Source organism: Schistocerca nitens, chromosome 2 (genome assembly GCF_023898315.1).
Source record: "Schistocerca nitens isolate TAMUIC-IGC-003100 chromosome 2, iqSchNite1.1, whole genome shotgun sequence".
Taxonomy (NCBI): domain Eukaryota; kingdom Metazoa; phylum Arthropoda; class Insecta; order Orthoptera; family Acrididae; genus Schistocerca; species Schistocerca nitens.
The window spans coordinates 729,421,732-729,442,503 of record NC_064615.1 but is presented as its reverse complement, the minus strand read 5'-3'; the positions used below and the strand labels follow the sequence as shown (position 1 = coordinate 729,442,503).

Here is a 20,772-nt window from a genome sequence, read left to right as displayed (position 1 = left end):
TGAGGGAAATAATTTTTCTCAGCATGCCTACGAAAATATTATGAATCAGAGTCTTACTACTGTGCTGAACATTAGTTGGAAAACCCATTACTGAAGTTCTACTGTAACAGGTGAATAGCTGTTAAAACTAATTTTTTCTGTTGAAAACTTTACTTTATTTTATTTTATTTTATTTATTTTTTTAAACTGCATTGAAATGTCCATAACCTATTAATGGTTTCATTAACATCTGTCTCTTCAGAAGATCTATCTCTTCAGAATTATGCAAATTATATGGACAGACAAGAATCACACCTGCTTGTTTTTCAATCCCTCTACATTTTGAAGGAATAAACTAATTTTACTTTTCTGAATACAGTTAGATATTTTGTGGTCCTCTTCTATTGTTATTTCTTTAAACACTGCCTGCCTGCAACATTAATCCAGGAGAAAGAGATAAAAAACATGTATAAAACAATGCTTGATCAGTGTATAATTTCAAAACAAAAAGGTTTTTGTTGCTTCTGGTGATGCACTAAGCTTACTAAGTCACCGACCTGTAAATCTGCATGGCACAATAAATTACCACAAATGAGCATCTCCTAACTTTAAATCTGCGTGGCACGATAAATTATCACAAATGAGCATCTCCTAACTGTGAACCCAGGGAAAGAACAATGTACACAACCTAGCACAAGCCTGCAGGCAATACATATGCTGTCAGCAGATAGTGTGAGTTCAAAAAATTCAATGATTTGTTTGTGTAACTAGGGACAGTATGTGAGTTTGCCCAAATACTGACAACTGTGAGCCAAAACAGGCAAACAATGAATTCTGTATGTCTCATCAGCACTTCTAACTGGTTTGTATGGGGTGAGGGGAATAAATAAAATAAAAACAACAAATGGACAGCCATTGCACCATGTTTCTGAAAAGTGACTGTAGGCCTAGGAAGATTTATGTGAGGTATCCACAATATGGCTGTACTAAAATGCCTGATATCATATGTATTGCTCACCCTACACTTAACTACCATGCTGTCAGCCACTAAAAGGTTTTAGCAAACTCCCTGTCATGCAGTCATGTGAAATTCTGAACTATTCCCTTTGCTGTGGTGACAGTAGCATTTTCTCTCCAGTAAACCAACTAATTTTTATTCAGTTGCTCATGACTGTACACCATTAAGATTTCAAAGGGAACATTCACATTTAATATTTGCATTATAAGAATTTTTTTCACTTCATTTTCAATGAAGATGTTATTCTCCAACATATTTCAGAAAGCAGTCTCAAATTTCACATTTAAATACACAAAATTTATGTTCTGCCATTACCTTTGCTGTGTACAGCATTCAATGGTGTTCCCCTTTCTTCAAAAATTTCTTTTGTTTTAATTGATTCTGGGGAGAAGCCCTCCTCTATTATTTCCTCTTCAATCTTCAGTTTGTATTTTTCCTCAAGAGTACCACCTTTAGTTTCTTGAGTTTCTTCTTGAGACTTATCCTTGTAAAATTCTTCTTCCTTTTTTTCTAAGTTAGAATTTTCATATATAATACAAGTTGAAACAAGTGCACTTGAATTACAACTAAATAATGGACTAACACATGGCAAATTCATTATTATCTACATGATACTACTCAATTCCTAGAAATTACATGGTGTTAAAACAGTAACACAAAGGGGAAAAAAACTGCCATTCACAGTCCACAAACTTCACGAATCAAAACCTTCCATTGGTTGCAGCAAGCAAAGTGCAATTTAACAGGCACATGTGAATATAAAACATTTTGGTAAAGCCATGACAATTACTAACATCCTTTTCAAAATGTGAAGCATACGAACTAATTGAGGTCAAGTAAAACTCTGTTCTTTGTCTCAGATATCAAAATGTTGAAATACAGATTCCACTTCACTGAAGAAACTACTGTTTATCATTAAAACTTTAAACAATTACTTTGACATATAAGATCTGGACAGTTTTCAGTATATAGCTTTACCAAAGAAAGTCATAATTCTTTGTTTAACAAATAAATGATGCAGTCGTGCCAGTAATAAAATTCCAGCAGTTCATAACAAGGAAGATACTACATAACAATCAAGACACATAAAACAATGACAGGTAACTCTAAAAGGAAGAAACCAGTTCTTGTGGCTTTCATTATTTTGTAAGACATCTAGAAATGCAATATGCAGTTACTCCTGTGTTCTCCAGTTTACCAAATACAAATCTACAGTGTAAAACATCAACAAAAATTTCAACTTATTAGACTAGGTCACATAAGTGTCTAATATCAAAATTATTCCCTTTGTAAACAGTAATTAATATTTTGGAAAACACAGGAATAAGATAAGTATTTCCATGCTTAAGTGATCTCATTCCATAACATCTATAAAATGTTTCAGTCACTTTCAGCATTCATTGGTGTCTTTTAATGTGCCATTCATGACATCAGGACAACATTTAACATAGTCATTACAACATTACTTACTGAATGATTACTGAGGACAGAGCGTTGCCTGGTATACTTCTTACTATTTTCACACAAAAAAATTAAATTATTAAATATGTTAAAGTAAGATTAAACTGATGTTAACACCTATGTCTTTAATTAAAAATTATTTGTTAATGTATTTATGTGGTAGCGATCCTCAAGCAATAAAGGGTACCACATCTGCCTGCAAGTCAAAAAAACGAATGCATTATTACAGTACCAACTGTTCAACATGGTCTAAGTATGCCTGTCAAAGTACTCAAAGGTGGTCCACTTCTAAACGCCAATATTATGAAAAGGATAGATTGCTACTCACCACATATAGTGGTGATGTTGAGTTGCAGACAAGCACAACAAAAAGACTGCTAAACATGTAAGCATTTGACCAGAAGGCCTTCTTTGATGTGTACACACACACATTCATGCAAACGCAGCTCACACACACATAACCACTGTCTCCAGCTTGCCTTGGTAGCCAAAGACAGTGATCATGTATTGTGTAAGCTGTGTGTGTGTGTGTGTGTGTGTGTGTGTGTGTGTGTGTGTGTTTTGTCTGTATCATAAGAAGACCTGGCCAAAAGCTTACATGTTTAGTAGTCTTTTCTTTTTTTTTGTGCCTGTCTGTGGTTCAACATCTCCACTAGATGGTGAGCAGTTGTCTATTCTTTTCATAACATTGCCATTATTCCATCTAAATGCATCAAAACATACAAGTATTGTAATAACATAGCATTTTCAGGCATATGTATCTGATATTTCTTACTGATGTGTAACAAGAATGATATAATCATTCATATGATAAAATCCAAGAATTTATCATCTAAATTAAAAATAACATTCTCCCTTATAAAATCAGAGAATTCAGATGTCTAATTTACCATTTTTGTGATCTCCATAGTGAGCTCCATATTATATAACTGACAACTTCATGAATCATAATACTAACTTCCAGTAATTTCTCTTTCATTTGTCATAATCATGCTACCTTGATCAGTGGAACAATAGATCTTATTGCATGAATGGTATATTTGCATTCCAACTCCATGGATGAGGTGCCAAAGATACATAGTGATGTAATATAATTCAATGTCTAATATACTTCACTTTCTTGACTTGGTGTAGACACCTTGTTCTGTTGCTGGTATTTGTTTACCACATTTTTGCACTAAATAATCCCAAATGTCATAATATTGCATTTAACTATTCTACAAGGAAGTTATTTCAATTGACCAGAGCTGGTGCAGATGTTTCATTTCACAGAAACCACTCAGACCTCAAATATATAATACCTAGTTTCTGTCTTTGATACTAGAGTAGAAGTACTCACATCCTTTCCTCCATTTGCTTTCTCTACACTGTATTTTCCCTTGTGCCTTTATGTCCTCTGTATCAATTAATTTTGCTTTCTCCATGTGTTGCTTATTTGCAGCTCTTTATTCCCTCCTCCCCCAATCAGACCGTACCCCCACCCATCAATCCATACTCTCTCTCTCTCTCTCTCTCTCTCTCATCTCATCGATCAATTACCCCCCCCCTTCCCCCCCACTGCCCATATCTCTCCCTGTCTTATACACCTAATCTACATCCACATAGGCGTGAGTGCCTTTCCTTTGGGGATGAGGGATGAGGTGTAGAGAACTAAAGCTGGCAATAGAATAAAAGCTTGTAAGCTACTGTAATATTTTAAATCTTTTTATTACGGTTTTGTTACAAACATGGTTTGTATGGTTGTCTGTTCATGTTTTTGTTTGTTTCTTGTTTACATTCTTGAACGCCCATTATAAAAATACTGGTTTCCTGTCCACAAAACTAAAGAAGGGCAAAAACAGCCACAGATTACCAGAGAGTGAGCTGTTGGTAACTGAAAGTTAAACTAAAAATAAATCACAGGCTGCCAATGGAAATAAATGGACTTGTGAATCCTGGGTTACTTATGAATACCTTTCTGTATTTCATATGCCTTCTGATTGAAAACATGGAGCTATTTTCATTTACAAAACTGAACTGCTCTGTCTGTTTATTGATTTCTGATGTGTATTTATTTGCATTGAGTCATGGTAAACACAATTTCATTCATGATGACATCCACAATTTGCATAGCTTTCACTGATGTCCTGAATAAAATACAAATATCATTCCTGAGATAAATGTACATCACTCATTTGTAATTTTGTGGTGTAGTTTCACTGATTGCCACTGAATTGATCTGGCCTTCTTCTTGGCAGTCTCACAAGGATCATGTTCATAATCTTCCTACAAAATGGTCAAGGCTACAGGGTACACAGTGGGACATTATCTTTAACAAGCATATTTCATAACTGGGTGACAGCTGTAATTTTCAGCATTTTTACTAAATGAGGTTTTTATATGTTCTGATGCATGGAAAATAAATCCTACAGTATGCAACTAAATACAAGACAATAATTGGTCAGATGAATTACGAACACTGTTCTGCTTATAAAAGATCTAGAAGACTTCAAGGGAGGTTCTTGAGCAAATGCACAGAAACAAAAAAGGTCACTGGAGTGGACTCTGATTTTCCCCTTGAAGGTTCAATGTAAGGTTTCTGAAAGATTTCAGATGTTTCTTAACAAATAATGCTGCTCATGTAAAAATTAATTTCTCTTGAAAAACTGTGTGTTGTAATATATGACCGAGCTACACAAAAAGATTGAACTACTTTATGAGGGATGTTCTGATGTATGACAAAGATTATTTTGTGTGTATGAGGGATGCTAGGAACGTATGTGCTATCAGTAATAACTATCTTAATAATGAAAATGTTTGAAGGAATTGTTTCAAAATTGTAAGCAACTGGTGTCAGCATACTCCAGGGTATCATTCACTGCAAAAGCAGCTTGCAATAACTTTGATCGAATAGTTTTTGGTAATGTATGTTTCCTTGACATAAGTTCAGAATCAGAATTCCTTATATCATCTCTTGTGTGTCCCAAGTATAGTTTCATTTTCCTTAAGAGGCAAAAATACATAAATAACATGTTTTATACTTACTGCTCACTTTTACAGTACTCTTTGTTGAAGAAGTTCCCATTTTATTCTCTGCTCTGGCTTCATATTCTCCTGCATCTGAGCTCTTGACCAATGTGAAACTCATACTGTAACTTTCTTTTCTTGTGGAATCCCTTGTGATTTTTATTCGTGCATCAGCACTTACTTCATTGCCATCCTTATACCTGCAATACCAGTGTTTCATATTATGTATTTAATGTATCTATGTAGGTCACATACATTTTTCTGTTAAACTATGTTTTCCTGAAACATGAATAACTTTAGGTGATGTCTAGTATAACTGGTCCTATCAGAGTGCATCATGACTTGTATTCATATACAACACTATTAAGCCACAGAAATGCACTTAGAAATCTACAGTCTGTAATGTAACAACACACTTTGGTCTGTGAACACTGATAAGTGCATCTGTAAAGTCATGGTGCAGTTATGAACGTTTGTTATGGCTAACAGAAATGACAGAAAAGGTGGAAAATTGTGCTACACTGGCCAGTATGGCAAAGAGTTTCTGTAGTATGATGTTCAATGGTGTGAGTGTACAGGTGACGACACAACACAACAAATTGTGTAGCAGCAGCAGATTAGGCCATGTCAGTCAAGATGTGGATGGTACAGAGGAAAGTTCATTGTGTTCTGTGGTTTGCTAAATTCAAATCCGTAACCAATGTTCAATGTGAATATTGTTGTGTGTGCAGCTAGGACCCACTATGTAGAAATAACATTAATAAGTTGGATAAGCAGTTACAGAATACTGGCAGTTTATTGGAAAAACCCAATTCTGGTAGGCCTTTGGTAAGTGACAAGCCTGTAGAAGCTATACGGAATAGCTACCTAAGGAGACCCAAAAAATCAGTGAGCATATGTGCTCGAGGATTAGGTCTATAAAAGACTGCAGCTGATAAGGTTTTAAACAAAGTCTCCATTTTCGAGATACAAACTGAGTTGTTGCATGCTATCAAAAGTGACTGATAGACTCAAGGAATGCACGTTTGTAACAACTATGCTTAATGAGGTCAACTTCGATGAACGATTTAAGAAGAAGATTGCATTTAGCAATGAAGCCACATTCCATGTCAGTGGTCACGTTCATAACATCAGAATAAGGGCTTCTGAAAATCCTTGTGCCCATGTTGAAAATGAATGTAACACCACTGAGCATCCTTGTGAATCAGCCTTTGTCGTAAAAGAACTACCTTGACATGTTACAACTGTATGAGGTGCCACAATTTCCAGGTGTCATGTTTCAACAAGATGACTCTTGAAGTTATTGTCTCTCCTTACCTTTAAAGCAGGTGCATGCCTCTCAGCCCGGGGACTGACTGACCTGCCCTGTCTTTCCAACATTACCCACCTCCTCAGTCCTTATCCCTCAAGGAAGGAACTATCAGTTGCAAAAGCGAGAAAATTTGTTCTACTTTTATATATGATTGTACGCAGTATTTAGAATTTTGTCCTCTGGAGATAAGTAGTTGATAAGAATTCTGTCTCCTTATAATTTTACAGACAGAAGACAATATATATATTTTTTACTTTTTTTTTTTTTTTTTTTTGACAGTACATCAAATATACCTTAGTGGAAAAACAAAGCAACACCACAGCAAAAATTCACTATTTTAAGATTCTCAAGTTCAAAAGATAAAACTGGGCTTGAATTAATTTACTGTTGTTCAGATACCATCTGCTACCCAAAGTGGGAAAATGATATTCTTTGGTTTCAAGCTACCACTTAATGATATTATGCTTAACCAATGTATCATATGAAACTACTGAAAACCTGATTTGTGCTTACATAAAAAAGGCCATATCAGCTTCACACCATTTTACAAATAACTGGATGCATCAAATGTGAAGCACTTATTACAAATCTGTCAGAAGTTGGTATTGTTAAGAAATTACATTACAGTTGGGAAGCTTTTAAGGTTAGCATAAAATACAACAGTAGATTACTACGATGTATTTCTTCACTTATTTTGCATACAAAGTTTTGTATTCTTGTGTCACTATTTGGTAAAATAATTTTGTATTCATCAATGAAAACATAAACTGTAAATGTTCTGCAATAGTCAAGAAGGTAATATAGAGGTAATATTAATTGGTCAAAACTTCAACTTAATTATATTATAGCTTTAGTTGTAAACTCACCATTTCACATTTGGCTCAGGATAAGCATCACATTCTATTGTCAGAGTCAAGCTGTCTCCTTCATCCACTTCAACATCTTTCAGAGGTTTTTTAAATTTTGGCTTGACTGAAAGAAGGAGTCAGATGATTTATCAATTAACCCTTTCATATTATGGAAATAAGGAACATGTGCCTTATTTGAGCACTTAAAATAAAATCACTACAAGACAATATAATGTTGTTGTGGATATTCTGCAGTGATTTATATATTCAAATTTTCTGAATGACACAGTCTAGATCACAATGTTATTTATTTTCAGTTATCAGATTCAGACAGTAAAAACCATCTTCAGATCTACAAATTAATATTCAAAATTAAAAATAGCAATATGCTACATATGGACTATAAATATGTCACACATCAAACTAAATACAATATACTATAAGTAAATCACAAGGTTACCTAAAAATGATCACAGCAACTGTTGGCATCGTCAATTGAACTATTAGCAGTACCTGAATGATGTTGTACAACAGTTATTGCCATGAGTCATTAGGTAACCCGATGCATTCGCATATAGTCTATTGTATTTACTTTGCTGATTAATGTATATGTTGTATGTAGCATATACCTAATTTTAATTTTCAACACTAATTTGTAGACCTTAAGACAGCCTACAAAGTTTGTGTGGAAAGTTATGTACCGGTGCTAATCTCATGCTCCTATTGGTCAGAGAGAAATCTAACAAACCAGACTGGGTAATGGGTTGTTAGCTTCCCAACATGACCAACCCCTGTTTCCTCCTAGCTCCCAGAGAGTATGGCCATGTCTCTATGTAAACCCATGTTGTGTGGTCTGGTTGGAACTGCAACGCAGCATTCACTCTAACAATGGTATGCAACCAAATTGTGTGTAACTCTTGGAAAATCTACTGGAGAAATAACTGTAATGTTGAACAGCCATTTGGAAATGAATGTGTCAAAACAGCAGGTGATTCAGTGGCAAAAGGCTTTCTTGGAAGGCTGGATGCTGATGATGAAACTCACTCTGGATGCTCTTCAGCCTTTATAGGTGAAGACAGTGTGACTCATGTGCGTGATTTTTTGGACACAGACATTAGAATTAGTGTTCATCTGATAGCTCAGTAACTGGACAAAAAAAAAGAAAAAAGGGTGTCACAGTTGCACAGTTGTCATACCACACATTGCCAGTTCTTGGAAACTCCACCAAGACAATGCGCTCAGCCACATCACATTCTTGGTTAGCCAATACGTGGTAAAAAGAACAGAGTGCCAGTGCTGCCCCAGCCCAACTATGGTCTTGATCTCACTCCACTGCTTGATACACCCTTCAAAGGACATCATTTCGAGACCATCAACAACATGAAAATTGCTGTTATTCGAGCCCTAAAGAACATTCCAACTCTGGGTTCCAGGATGTCAAAAATGCTTAGGAATCTTGCTGGTATAAATGTATTGAAGCAGGAGGGTCACACTATGAAGAATTTTGATTTTTGTACCATTCTAATAAATAAATTAATTTTTATGTACTTGGTGACATTGCTTCCAAGACAGTTTTTGAATACTGGTTGAAACTGGTAATAATAAGTAAAATTGTGATGGGCAAATGGCAATTAAAAGAAATAATAATAAATAAATAAAATTGTTATCCAGACTGTGTTATTTGGACAATTGTCATCTAATTGTTGGAAAGCTTAAAAATCACTCTTAACCCTTTCGATGCTATGGGCATGTATACATGTCCTGCTACACCATTCCTCAGTTGCTGGGGTTTTCCTACAGTGCAATGGATGTCTGTAGGCATCCTGAGCTGCCAACCTCTCACTGATGTAGACAAGTTACTTTCATATCTCAGTGAAAAAAAAAAAGTTTCGTATGTTTATCATACAACACATGTGCATTGCATCCTATCATTTGAAAGAAACCTGTTTTAATATCTTGAATCATTTATGAGATATGATGATTGCTATGACCATATGATTTGTGATGCACAAGAAGGCGAATGGTCAGGTCACACCTGACCGTCCTTTGGATATAACTTGAGGCAGAAATGAGATTCATCCTCCTCTCAAATTTAAATAAAATTTTAATACCTTATCTACAGTTCATTCACTGCAATGTATAAGCTAAAATCAACAATATGTGAAGTTTACACAATGAATTTTTACCTCTGCTAACTCTTTAAAATTTCATATAATGTTTTACTTAATTTGATGCAGCACAGTAAGTATGACAGATAATTAAAAAAATTCAGTTCTTTATTGAGTGAAGATATCAGACTGTAAGATGTACAAAAATACAATTTTTTCACCTGATAGCTTTTGAAAAATTGGATAAGTATTTCATATTAGCTGGAATGCCGTCTCTCAGCACAGGTCCCAGCATTCGGCAAGGAGTCAGCCACAACAAAAGCCACCTCAGCATAGAATGCAGAGAGAGCATCTGTAGCAGTGGAAGGGTTAAGAAAGCTATGGATTAATAAATGAAGAAAAAATAAGAGGTGGTGAATTTTTAAATATGCTGCCTGATGTGCACTCCATCAGTGGGTGTGTATAAAAGAACAGCCACCAGGGCATGAAGAACTTCAGATTTTGAGTGGCCACTGTGAAGGAGACAGAGATGCTCTGTACTCATGTGATACATTGCAATCAAAACTTAAGAGAGAATGAAAGGGATCTCACTGTGGGTCTCCGTTTGACCAGCTGGTCAAAGCGTGCAATACCCAGATTTGAGGGGCACCTGAATGTGACTGTGGCCCAATGTTGGACTGCAAGTTCAAAAGTAATAGCAGTGTGGATAGCTATAACACCAGGAGAACGGATGATCTTCACTATGCAGGGTTAAATCTGACTTTGGCACAGAAAGGGGTAAATTATGCTGCCACAAAAGTCTTTGGTCACCTACCGAACAGCGTCAAAAGCCTGACAGATAGCCAACTAACATTTACAAATAAATTAAAAGAATTTCTAGATGACAAATCCTTCTACTCATTGGCTGAATTTTTAGATATAAATTAAGGGGGGAGGGACAACTTAAACATTAGTGTCATGCAATATTTTGTGTAATGTAATATCTTGTACAGACATCTTTAATTAACCTGACATTTTCCACATCATTACAAAGTGTCGTATTCATGCTCTGTCATCAATATTCCACTCGACCATGTCTGACCACTACAAGGGAGGATAGCCAAATTGTGCACCGAGCAGATTGTAATCATTTCCCATCTGTATCTGCCATTGGAGGACAAGTAATGGAAACCATTACCATTCTGCATCATCCCACACCATTGGTCAAAGACTAGCAGCAAGCTGGACTAGGGAATTACCACTGCATGCACAGGCTGCCATTAACACCACAACACAAACTGATGCATTTGGAGTGATGCCATGACCGGTAAGCATGTCCTGCTGACGAATGGCAGCACATTGTGTTCAGTGATGAATCATAGTTCTGCATCCCGCCACCCCATGACCATTATCGGCAATTATGGTGGTGACCTGGGGAAAGGTTCAATTCTCTCAATGTTGTGGTGATGCACAATGGAGTTACCATTGGCATTATGGTATGAGTTAGTTTGCTGCATGTTCAATGGATTATTTGTATGATAAATCATAATCAAGTGGAATGAGTCATGTTACATTCACATCATAAATTAATTTGTAAATATGATGGCATCATGCTGCAAATTTATGAAGTTAGTATTAAAAAATAAATTAATTAACAATATTATGAGATGGAAAGTTGCCACTCACCATATAGCGGAGATGCTAAGTCGCAGACAGGCACAACAAAAAAACTCTCACAATTAAAGCTTTCAGCCATTAAGGTCTTCATCATCAACAACACACACACACACACACACACCATTTGCCTGAGACTGCAGGTGTGTGTGTGAGTTGTGTTTGCATGAATGTGTTTGTATGTGTATGCGTATCTATATATATTGCTGACGAAGGCCTTAATGGCCAAAAGCTTTAATTGTGAGAGTCTTTTCATTGTTCCTATCTGTGACTCAGCATCTCTGCTATATGGTGAGTGGCCTTCTCATAATACTGTTACATTCAACCCTGGATTTTCCATTGTTTGATAAATAAATAAATTAGGCAGATACAGGTTAGTAATGCTTATCCATCATTTCCCACACATTACAATAACAGAAATTCTTCTACACAATAGAAGGAGTTGTCAAAGAGAAACTTTATCAGTTCGTTTTCAAATTTTACTTTGCTGTCTGACACACAGTTTATATCAATGGCTAAGTTATCAAAAATTTTAGTTGCAGCATTGTGCATCCCTTTTTTTGCTAAAGACAATCTTAATGTAGTGTAATGAATATCATTTTTGCTTCTGGTATTGTAATTACGTACATGTTTTTGTGAACTGCAGCAGAGGGTGAAAATGTTTATAAACAGTATCTTATAGCAACCATCAACTGACACATGTAAGAAGATCACCAGACCTAATCTAAGCACATGAAGTCAAGGAACATCTATACAGAGCAATCAAAATCGCCCAATGTACCCTGATATTTCATTGTGGATATAGTTTCTGCTGCATCTGAATCTAATCAGCACTTTGAAACAATTGGTAATATGTTTTAATTTCTCTGAGGTCAACTATGTGACACTAGGGACTATTAATCAGCTCCCACTTATGCTTTGTTTGGAAAGGTACATCAAATATTAAATTCCACTCCCTTCTCCATTCCTGCTCCACCTCTCTCTTTTGCTTCAGGAGCTAATGAGTGCTTCACCATCCAGTCAAGTGGCAGCTACTGATTTGATATGTTGCATATAAGTAGTACACATCTACAAAAATTAATTCATAGGTACCATGTAACATAATGCATATTGATATGGCTAGCTAGTTAGCATCACTCAGTGTAAAGAAACAGGTGAAACATGTATTCAGATTTACAAACCACTGCGCCAAGTATAGATCTGATGGCACTGTCTTGTGGTTGTTATCCAATGAATTTGTCCAGTCTGTGTAATCTAGTTTGACACAAAATATTGGTCTAAAAGTATGTATAAAATGAACTACTATTGTTCTTACTGAATAGCTAAAAATGCATTAAATGGTATTATAAAACAGTAACTTACAATTGACAGTTAAATTAGAGCTTGATTCACTGGTGCCTAGGTCATTAACCACTTTACATGTGTACTTTCCAGACAACTCTGTTGTAACTTCCTTTATAACAAGTTTATAAGTGCCTTCCTCTTCAGTACAAGTGAACTCATTTTTCTTTTCTGTTATATCTATATCACCAAGAAACCTGAAAAAAAGAAATGTAAACAAGTCTTTTATACAGAAAAAAAGATAATGCGCAGAACAGAAATGCTGCAAAAAAAATCATGCAAGTCATGTTCATGATCTGTCATCAATATTCCACTCGACCATGTCTGACCACTACAAGGGAGGATCGCCATGAACATTCCTACAAGATATTTAGTATGTGGCATTGCTGTGCAGGCTGCAATGAACTGACAAGTAGTGCATCATGTTTATAAGACACATCATATGTGTCTATGGACAGCAAGTAGTTGGTTATACACTGAAGAACCAAAGAAACTGGTATAGGCATGTGTTCAAATACAGAGATACGTAAACAGGCAGAAGATGATGCTGCAGTTGGCAACACCTATATAAGAGAAAAAGTGTCTGGTGTAACAGTTAGATAGGTTACTGGTGCTACAGTGGCAGGTTATCGAGATTTAAGTGAATTGAATGGAGTGTTATAGTCAGCGGACGAGCGATGGAGGCAGCAATGAAGTAGGTATCTTCCCATACAACCATTTCACCAGTGTATTGTGTTATCAGGAATCAGGTAAAACATCAAATCCCTGACATCACTGCAGCCGGAAAAGGATCCTGCAAGAACAGGACCAATAACAACTGTAGAGAATTGTTCAACATGACAAAAATGCAACCCTTCCACAAATTGCTGCAGATTTCAATGCTGGGCCATCAACAAGTGTCAGTGTACCCTTGATGAGTGCACAACTCAAAGTTTTATGCTTTGCCTGGGCCCATAAACCCCGACATTGGACTGTGACGACAGGAAAAGTGTTACCTGGTCAGATGAGTCTTCTTTCAAATTGTATCGAGCGTATGGATGTGAAGGGATATAGAGACAACCTCATAAATCCATGGACCCTACAAGTCAGAAGGGGACTGTTCAAGCTGGTGGAGGCTCAGTAATGGTGTGAGATATGTGCAGTTGGAATAATATGGGATCCACGATACATCTAGATGTGACCCTGGCAGGTTACACATACGTGAGCATCCTGTCTGATCAGCTGCACCCATTCATGTCCTTTGTGCATTCTGACAGACTTGGGCATTTCCAGCAGAACAATGTGACACCCCACACATCCAGAATTACTACAGGGTGGCTCCAGAAACAATCTTCTGAGATTAAACAGTTTTGCTGGCCACCAGACTCCCCAAACATGAACATTATTGAGCATATCGGGATGCTTTCCAACGAGCTGTTCGGAAGAGATCTCCACACACTCATATTCTTATGGATGTATAGATAGCCCTGCAGTATTCATCATGTCAATTCCCTCCAGCACTATTTCAGACATTAGTCGAGTCCAGACCATGTCGTGCTGTGGCTCTTCTGCATGCACACGGGGGCCTTACTCAATATTAGGCAGGTGTACCAGTTTCTTTTTCTCTTCAGTGTATTTCTTGTGCTGGGTATATTATTTGATTATGTGTGCTGTCTGTTCACTTCAAACATTTGAATTATATATAAATGTTCTTTGCAGTCTACTATGAGATGTAATAAACTACTGTATGTAGTATTAAGTAAATAGTGTTTTCATATGATCAGGGAGATAATAGTTTTCATAAAAAGTTAGTCTGGCCTTTGCAAAGGGAAAGATCCAGTTCAGCTGTCAATAGCCTGAAAAACTGTGCAAAATTGAATATTTTTAGCTTCATTTCACAATAATTTATTGACGATATGCTGCCAGAATGGACGTGCAGTAACATTTCTAAAAGACATGGTCCCAAGCAACCACTCCCTCCAAAATACGAAAACACATCACAATTTATATACAGCAGTGATCAGTATCTTCAGCATGTAGTGCTGACACGACAATGAAATGAGACAATTTAACATTTCAACTGGTATCAGTTCTCTTTGCTGGGCTCACTGGTACTACAGAGCTGCCCATATACATACATCACAGTAAAACCACTGATCAGAATGAAAACATAAAATATACAACGTACTAGCCATGGGAACTGAACAATGCTGTGAGACATCATAACTAAAACTGTTATTTTAAAAGGTATGCATAGGACCAACACCACAGGGGACTGGACTTCATATTACAATTATATGACAGCATCTGAAGCTATATGACTGAACAATGATTAAAACTCACTATTGTGATAAAATCAAAGTTTCTGCAAAGTGAATGACTGTTGTCAGAAAATTGTGCTATAAATCTGGCAAAACATGAATAAAGAAAATCTTGACCTAATTGGGTTAATTTGTCAAAGTGTGAAGGGTGTAGCTACACCTCTACAAATCTTTCATAATTTACTCTTCAAATAATTTTATCAAAATATAAATGATGGACAGTAATTACAGGCACATAAGGCATTTCAAAACTAATTCCAACAGCACTGGAGCCACTAAGTTCCCAGAAATAAGCTACAGCTGCAGAGGATGTAACAGGCATCAAGTGGTTGTTAATGCGTAAGTACATATACCTAATGATATCAGTTTTGAATTGTCAGAACCATTTGATGACACTGTAACAACTGTCTACAGAAATAAGACAATGTTAAATGATGTAGTAGTACACACTAGAGTACCTATGGCATCAATTAGTCATATTTGCAATGAAATAAGAGATTTCTATCTATTCCACTGCTAATTATACGGAGTGAAGTGAAATTCATTTGCTTGGGATTCGCAGTGTGACTCCTCACATGCAGCAATAAAAAAATGTCTCCTACAAAATTTCGTCTAGCAAGTACATCCAGCAGATAAAAGGACGTAAAAGAGTGGCAATCTGGCAACTTAGAAAGAAGCCCTTCCCACATCGTGGGTATGAATTTATTCACACCATTGGTCAGCTTTGAAAGAAGCCCTTTCCTTGTTGTGGGCATGAATTCATTCGTACCACTTCATCTACTAGATGCAAAACCTGTTTTTCTTCTACCCTCCTCCAACAGTCCCATAGATTAGTACCAACTATTATTCTTGCCTCATTCAGGCCCACAACATTTCATTAGGGTCTTATGTTACCAGTAGGACTAGCAACATGGTTTGCGAATAATGTCCGATCTTGGTTACTATTTAAATGTGTTATCACCATTGTCCAACTAATTATGCCTTTCAACATTGGTCTGGGTAATCGCATGCTATTTAGTACATATCTAAATGTATTATTATTATTATTATTGTTTCTTTCTTTTCTCAGACCATATGTCTGGTCAAAAATGGAAAGTCACGCGGACCTTGATCAAGCGTGACTTCCTTTTAACTGTACGGTATATGTTATATTGCATTTAGGAACTTTCGGGTAATTGAACATGTATCAATAATTACGGATTTCTGTAGTTGTATATATAAGTTTGGATGTAGCTGTATTGCATTGATGTACTGGTGGATATTGTGTGGTATGACTCCTGTAGTTGATAGTATAATTGGTATAATGTCAACTTTATCCTGATACCACATGTCCTGGACTTCCTCAGCCAGTTGGATGTATTTTTCAATTTTTTTCTCCTGTTTTCTTTTGTATATTTGTTGTATTGGGTATGGATATTTCGATTAGTTGTGTTAAGTTCTTCTTTTTATTGGTGAGTATGACGTCAGGTTTGTTATGTGGTGTTGTTTTATCTGTTATAATGGTTCTGTTCCAGTATAATTTGTATTCATCATTCTCCAGTACATTTTGTGATGCATACTTGTATGTGGGAATGTGTTGTTTTATAAGTTTATGTTGTAAGGAAAGCTGTTGATGTATTATTTTTGCTACATTGTCATGTCTTCTGGGGTATTCTGTATTTGCTAGTATTGTACATCCACTTGTGATGTGATCTACTGTTTCTATTTGTTGTTTGCAAAGTCTGCATTTATCTGTTGTGGTATTGGGATCTTTAATAATATGCTTGCTGTAATATCTGGCGTTTATTGTTTGATCCTGTATTGCAATCATGAATCCTTCTGTCTCACTGTATATATTGCCTTTTGTTAGCCATGTGTTGGATGCGTCTTGATCGATGTGTGGCTGTGTTAGATGATACGGGTGCTTGCCATGTAGTGTTTTCTTTTTCCAATTTACTTTCTTCGTATCTGTTGATGTTATGTGATCTAAAGGGTTGTAGAAGTGGTTATGAAATTGCAGTGGTGTAGCCGAAGTATTTATATGAGTGATTGCTTTGTGTATTTTGCTAGTTTCTGCTCGTTCTAGAAAGAATTTTCTTAAATTGTATACCTGTCCATAATGTAGGTTTTTTATATCGATAAGTCCTCTTCCTCCTTCCTTCCTGCTTAATGTGAATCTTTCTGTTGCTGAATGTATGTGATGTATTCTATATTTGTGGCATTGTGATCGTGTAAGTGTATTGAGTGCTTCTAGGTCTGTGTTACTCCATTTCACTACTCCAAATGAGTAGGTCAATATTGGTACAGCATAAGTATTTATAGCTTTTGTCTTGTTTCTTGCTGTCAATTCTGTTTTCAGTATTTTTGTTAGTCTTTGTCTATATTTTTCTTTTAGTTCTTCTTTAATATTTGTATTATCTATTCCTATTTTTTGTCTGTATCCTAGATATTTATAGGCATCTGTTTTTTCCATCGCTTCTATGCAGTCGCTGTGGTTATCCAATACGTAATCTTTGTGTTTAGTGTGTTTTCCCTTGACAATGCTATTTTTCTTACATTTGTCTGTTCCAAAAGCCATATTTATATAATTGCTGAATACTTCTGTTATCTTTAGTAACTGGTTGAGTTGTTGATTTGTTGCTGCCAGTAGTTTTAGACCATCCATGTATAGCAAATGTGTGATTTTGTGTGGGTATGTTCCAGTAATATTGTACCCATAATTTGTATTATTTAGCATGTTGGATAGTGGGTTCAGAGCAAGGCAGAACCAGAAAGGACTTAATGAGTCTCCTTGGTATATTCCACGCTTAATCTGTATTGGCTGTGATGTGATATTATTTGAATTTGTTTGGATATTAAGTGTGGTTTTCCAATTTTTCATTACTATGTTTAGGAACTGTATCAATTTAGGATCTACTTCATATATTTCCAATATTTGTAGTAACCATGAGTGGGGTACACTATCAAAAGCTTTTTGGTAATCGATGTATGCGTAGTGTAGAGACCTTTGTTTAGTTTTAGCTTGATATGTCACCTCTGCATCTATTATCAGTTGCTCTTTACATCCTCATGCTCCTTTGCAACAGCCTTTTTGTTCTTCATTTATAATTTTGTTCTGTCTTGTATGTGTCATTAATTTCTGTGTAATGACTGAAGTCAATATTTTGTATATTGTTGGTAGGCATGTTATGGGGTGATATTTTGCTGGGTTTGCTGTGTCTGCTTGATCTTTAGGTTTCAGATAAGTTATTCCATGTGTAAGTGTATCAGGGAATGTGTATGGGTCTGCAATGTAACTGTTAAATAATTTAGTTAGATGTGAATGTGTTGAGGTGAACTTCTTTAGCCAGAAATTTGCTAGTTTATCTTTTCCAAGGGCTTTCCAATTGTGAGTAGAATTAATTGCTTGGATGACTTCATGTTGCAAAATTATCACTTCAGGCATTTGTGGTATCATCTTGTATGTGTCTGTTTCTGCTTGTATCCACCGTGCATGCCTGTTATGTTGTACCGGGTTTGACCATATGTTGCTCCAGAAGTGTTCCATGTCTGTTATGTTTGGTGGATTGTCTATTTTAATGTGTGTGTTATCTATTGTCTGGTACAATTTCTTTTGGTTTGTGTTGAATGTTTGGTTCTGTTTCCTTCTATTTTCACTTTTTTTGTATCTTCTAAGTCGTTTGGCCAATGCTTGTAATTTCTGCTTCTTTTCACCTAATTGCTCTATCGCTTCTTGTTGTGAGATTTTACCTAACCTTTTTCGTTTGTCTGATATTTCATTTCTTATAAATTGTGTTAGCTGACCGATGTCTTTTCTCAGTTTTTCTATTCTGATCTGTAGCCTGTGTTGCCATGCTGGTTTTGTGGGTTTCTTCTGTGTGTTGGTTGGTTCTGACCTCTGCCTGGTGTGTATATTTAGTGTAGTGAGGCTCCTATATAAACCAGTAGTTGTAACTCTTCCATAGTTGTGTTTTCATTTATTTTGTTGTGTATGATTGTGTTGATAGTTTTTATTGTTGTTTCGACTTGTGGGTTATTTGGCGGTCTACGCAAGAATGGTCTAATGTCTGTATTTGTGTCTTTGTATTCTACATATGTCAGCTGAAATTTTTCTTCTATATGTAACATGTGTGTTACTTCGAGTTCTGTATGTGCTTGTTCTGGTGGCTGTCTTAAGATTTCGTTTTCCTCTGATTGTTTAATTGATGCATGTTGTTCTTTGTTTGTTTGCTCTGGGATGTTTGAGTCCATTACTGTATTTTCTTCTTCTTCTGATTGCACATTATTTTGTTCCAGTATTTGTTGTACTTGTTGTTTGATGTTTTCTAATTCTGACTGGGGTATCCTGTTATTTTTTATTATTACACGGATCTGATCAGCTAGTCGTCGTTCTGTTAAAAATTTTAATTCCGGGTATCTGATAATAAATGTTGTGTATACTTGTGATCTGCATCCAGTTGTGTTGGTTCCTAGGTTTGTTGCTTGTTATTATTATTATTATTATTATTACTCTATCAGTGGGATTGTGGAAACATCATGTCTATTACCTTTAGGGAAACGGTGTAATTCAAAACCGAACATTTCATAATAAGCGGTGCTGGGATGAATAATGCACAACAATATCTATCAAAGGGGTAATGCATGTTAGGTGGAACAGCGTGCAGGACTGACAGCATGTTTATACTGTAGATGCTGTCCAACAGACAGGCACTAGTTGTCAGTGGAGTAATGCACCCATGACAGAATCCAATGTACATGTGTACACATATCGAATTTTCACATTGTAAACCTCTAAACCAATGTGGCAGACAAATGGCATACACAAATGATGAATATGTGGATATGCTTCTGGTTCCTGGTGCATCTAATACCCAGGCTGGTGTTGCCACTCATGAATCTGCTGCTAGATATCCTTGTTGACGCAATCCACATAAAAATGTGTTTTGTCATCTGGAGCTGCAGCTTTGGGAATCATGTTCTCTCCTTCCACCATGACGTGGCAGAGGTTGTCCACAGACTCGCCGTACTTCAGCTACTGTGGAAGCTATTCTGCAGATTATACACCAAGAACCTCAGGAAAGTACAAGTACCATAGCAAGGTAGCTGCTTGTCTCAAACGCACGGTCGTTAACATGCTGCACGAGCATGGGCTCCACCCCTATCATCATGCTTTCATGCAACACCTGCATACTGCAGATCGCCATCAGTGGATGCAATTCTGTGAATGGTTCCAACAACAACAGGAAGCCAATAATGATTTTGTGGACACTGTAATATGGTTGGATGAAGCAGCGTTCACTTGTGAGGATGTCTTCAATATGCACCTTGCCCACCACTGGTGTGAGGTTAACCTGGACAACACCCGCAACCATGGATATCAAGTTCGCTTTGGTATCAACGTCTGGCCTGGAATATTTGGCGACAGGTGCTTGGGCCCATACATGTTGCCTGACAAGTTGACTGCATGAAGGTATCATGCATTCCTCTCAAACTATTTGCTTCATGCGAAATGTTGCACTACATGTTTGGCAGAGGGTATGGTTCCAACATGATGGTGCATCTCCACACTCTGGAATTAATGTGCGACAGTATTTGGACAGAACATTTCCAGGGAAATAGCTCGGACATGGAGGTCCAGTTGTATGGCCACTGCTTTCACCTGACCTAAATCCCCTGGATTTCTTCCTATGGGGACACCTGAAGGAGCATGTGTACTCTACTCTGCCGATGAATGTGGAAGAACTGATAGCAAGTGTTTGTGCTGCTC

General features: G+C 36.5%; 1 protein-coding gene across 4 annotated transcripts in view; it reads right to left on the bottom strand.

Annotated features, from left to right (window-relative positions):
* Positions 1-20,772, bottom strand: part of LOC126236930 (obscurin) — a 681,004-nt gene that overhangs the window by 335,130 nt on the left and 325,102 nt on the right. For 2 of the 4 annotated variants that reach the window (XM_049946608.1, XM_049946609.1), the window contains 4 exons: positions 12,748-12,923; positions 7,643-7,748; positions 5,483-5,664; positions 1,313-1,507 (listed from right to left, as the gene is read on the bottom strand). The exons of 1 other annotated variant lie outside the window; for it this stretch is intronic. In XM_049946608.1, the coding sequence (XP_049802565.1) occupies positions 1,313-1,507; positions 5,483-5,664; positions 7,643-7,748; positions 12,748-12,923 (659 nt within the window). The remainder of the gene's footprint in view (positions 1-1,312; positions 1,508-5,482; positions 5,665-7,642; positions 7,749-12,747; positions 12,924-20,772) is intronic. One more of the 4 variants, XM_049946610.1, reaches the window with a different exon arrangement.